Below are 2,144 nucleotides of genomic sequence, written 5' to 3' on the forward strand. Positions count from 1 at the left end.
CGCAGTCTCATTTTTTGTCTTTGCCTTTCTTTCAATAGTTGAAAGAATTGTCTCAAACAATTGGTGGCAAAACTTGCTATTATAAAGCTGAAAGCAGACTGTTTGTGTCAATTTATTGCAGCCACACAATATTACTTCAAGTACAGGATAATTAATGCGAATTGAGTGAATTTTCTTTAGTAGTACTCCTCTTTGGTTGTAGTATTTGCATATCGCTTCTTCGGGTGAGGCAAAGCAATCTTTTATAAAATTTACTTTGAGTTCTACGTAAAAGGTTTTTAGCTAGAATTCCAGGAAACATGTTTTTTTATGGGGGTGACTTTAATGGTCATGTTGGGGAGACGGCTAGGGGTTATGACGAGGTCGATGGCGGGTTCGTTTTCGGGGTTAGGAACAAGGGTGGTAATTCGTTGTTGGAATTTGCTAAAGCTTTTGACTTGGTGCTAGATAACACGGGTTTTAAGAAAAGGGAGGAAACTTGGTCATTTCCCGGAGTAGGGTTGCAAAGACTCAGATTGATTATCTTCTCATCAGGAGAGATGATGAGGGCCTTTGTACGGATTGTAAGGTTATCCTTAGTGATTGTCTGTCGATTCAGCACAGGCTCTTGGTAATGGACTTGGAGGTCAAAGGAGCAAGGAAGAAGAGAGCGGTGTGCGGCCAACCTAAGATCAGGTGGGGAGCCTTGACTAAGGAAAAGGCTCAGGAGTGGGGGGAGAAGCTGTTGGCTATGGAGGCCTGGAAGAGTAGTGGGGACGCGAGTAGTATGTGGACCACGACATCAAACTGCATTAGGAAAGCTACTATGGAGGTGTTATGGGTCTCAAAGGGTTACTCGAGTGGCCACAAAAGAAGACTGGTGGTGGAATGGGGAGGTCCAAGGAAAAGTGAAAGCTAAAGCGGCGTATTTAAAGCTAGTAGGGAGCACAGACAAAGAAAAACGGAGGTCGTATAGCGAGTGCTATGAGAAGGAAAGGAGAGAGGCGAAACTCACGGTCACGACGGCTAAGACTGTAGCTTTTAAAAGATTGTATGAAAATCTTGGGGGGAAAGGAGGGGATATGAAGCTGTACAAGTTAGCCAAGATTAGGGAGAGGAAGGCTCGGGACCTGGATCGAGTGAGGTGCATCAAAGACGAAGATGGTAAAGTATTGGTGGAAGAGGCGTGTATCAGGCGTAGATGTCAAGAGTACTTCCATAGACTCTTGAACGAGGAAGAGGATATGAACATTGTACTGAGTGAGTTGGAGAACTCAGAGAGTCAGGGGGATTTTGGGTTTTATAGGCGTATTAAGTGTGAGGAGGTTGATGTGGCAATACGGAAGATGAGCAGGGGTAAGGCGATTGGGCCTGACGAGATCCCGGTGGAACTTTGAAAAGAAGCGGGTATGGTAGGCTTGGAGTGGCTTACTAGCTTGTTTAACTCATTTTCAAGACAAAGAAGATGCCCGAAGATTGGAGGTGGAGTTTGATGATTTCGTTGTACAAAAATAAAGGTGATATCCAGAATTGCAACAACTATAGAGGTATCAAGCTGCTGAGTCATACTATGAATATTTGGTAGAGGGTGGTGGAGAAGAGAGTGAGGACACGTGTATCTATCTCTGAGAACTAGTTCAGATTTATGTCAGGACGGTCAACTACAAAAGCCATTCACTTTGTAAGGCGATTGGTGGAGCAGTATAGGGAGAGAAAAAAAGACTTGCACATAGTGTTCATTGACCTTGATAAGGATTATGACAAAGTACCGAGGGAGGTGATATAGAGGTACTTGGAGGTTAGCAGAAGCGTACATTAAGGTAATTAAGCTCCTTGATATCCAGAACACTATTATGACTACCTTTGTACAACACAGGTTAGGGATCAAAGAGTTGGGAAAATAAGTAAAGAAGATAAGAAAGTCCCAAGCCAGCAAGAAGTCAGTGGACAAGTTCCGGAGATAGGTGACCAGGCTTGCTACAGGCGGAGATCTTCCATTTGACATGCTGATTGACCCACACCAGTTAGGCCCAGATCCTACAGCGCCAATAGCACCGGTGGCACCGACTGGCCAGTCTAAGGAGCCAGACCTTGCTGCCGATACTGCCAAGGCAGTACATCAGATATTCGCCAACCCATCCATACCAAAAGTAGAGGATGATTAG

General features: G+C 44.6%; 1 protein-coding gene across 1 annotated transcript; it reads left to right on the forward strand.

Annotated features, from left to right (window-relative positions):
- Window positions 1–299: 299 nt before the first annotated feature.
- Window positions 300–2,144, forward strand: LOC138904569 (uncharacterized). The gene is made up of 5 exons (XM_070193074.1): window positions 300–610; window positions 830–1,335; window positions 1,632–1,756; window positions 1,856–1,918; window positions 2,004–2,144. The coding sequence occupies exons 1-5, from the start codon at window positions 300–302 to the stop codon at window positions 2,142–2,144; spliced, it is 1,146 nt and encodes a 381-aa protein (XP_070049175.1).

The sequence above is a fragment of the Nicotiana tomentosiformis genome, chromosome 2 (assembly GCF_000390325.3).
Source record: "Nicotiana tomentosiformis chromosome 2, ASM39032v3, whole genome shotgun sequence".
Lineage (NCBI taxonomy): Eukaryota > Viridiplantae > Streptophyta > Magnoliopsida > Solanales > Solanaceae > Nicotiana > Nicotiana tomentosiformis.

Excerpts from the sequence above, each read along its gene's own strand:
- LOC138904569 (XM_070193074.1), top strand. The coding sequence starts at position 300 with ATGTTTTTTTATGGGGGTGACTTTAATGGTCATGTTGGGGAGACGGCT. Across the intron at positions 611-829 it reads CGATTCAGCACAGGCTCTTG|GGTTACTCGAGTGGCCACAA; the intron begins GTAATGGACTTG and ends TGGGTCTCAAAG. Across the intron at positions 1,757-1,855 it reads ATGACAAAGTACCGAGGGAG|GTTAGGGATCAAAGAGTTGG; the intron begins GTGATATAGAGG and ends TGTACAACACAG.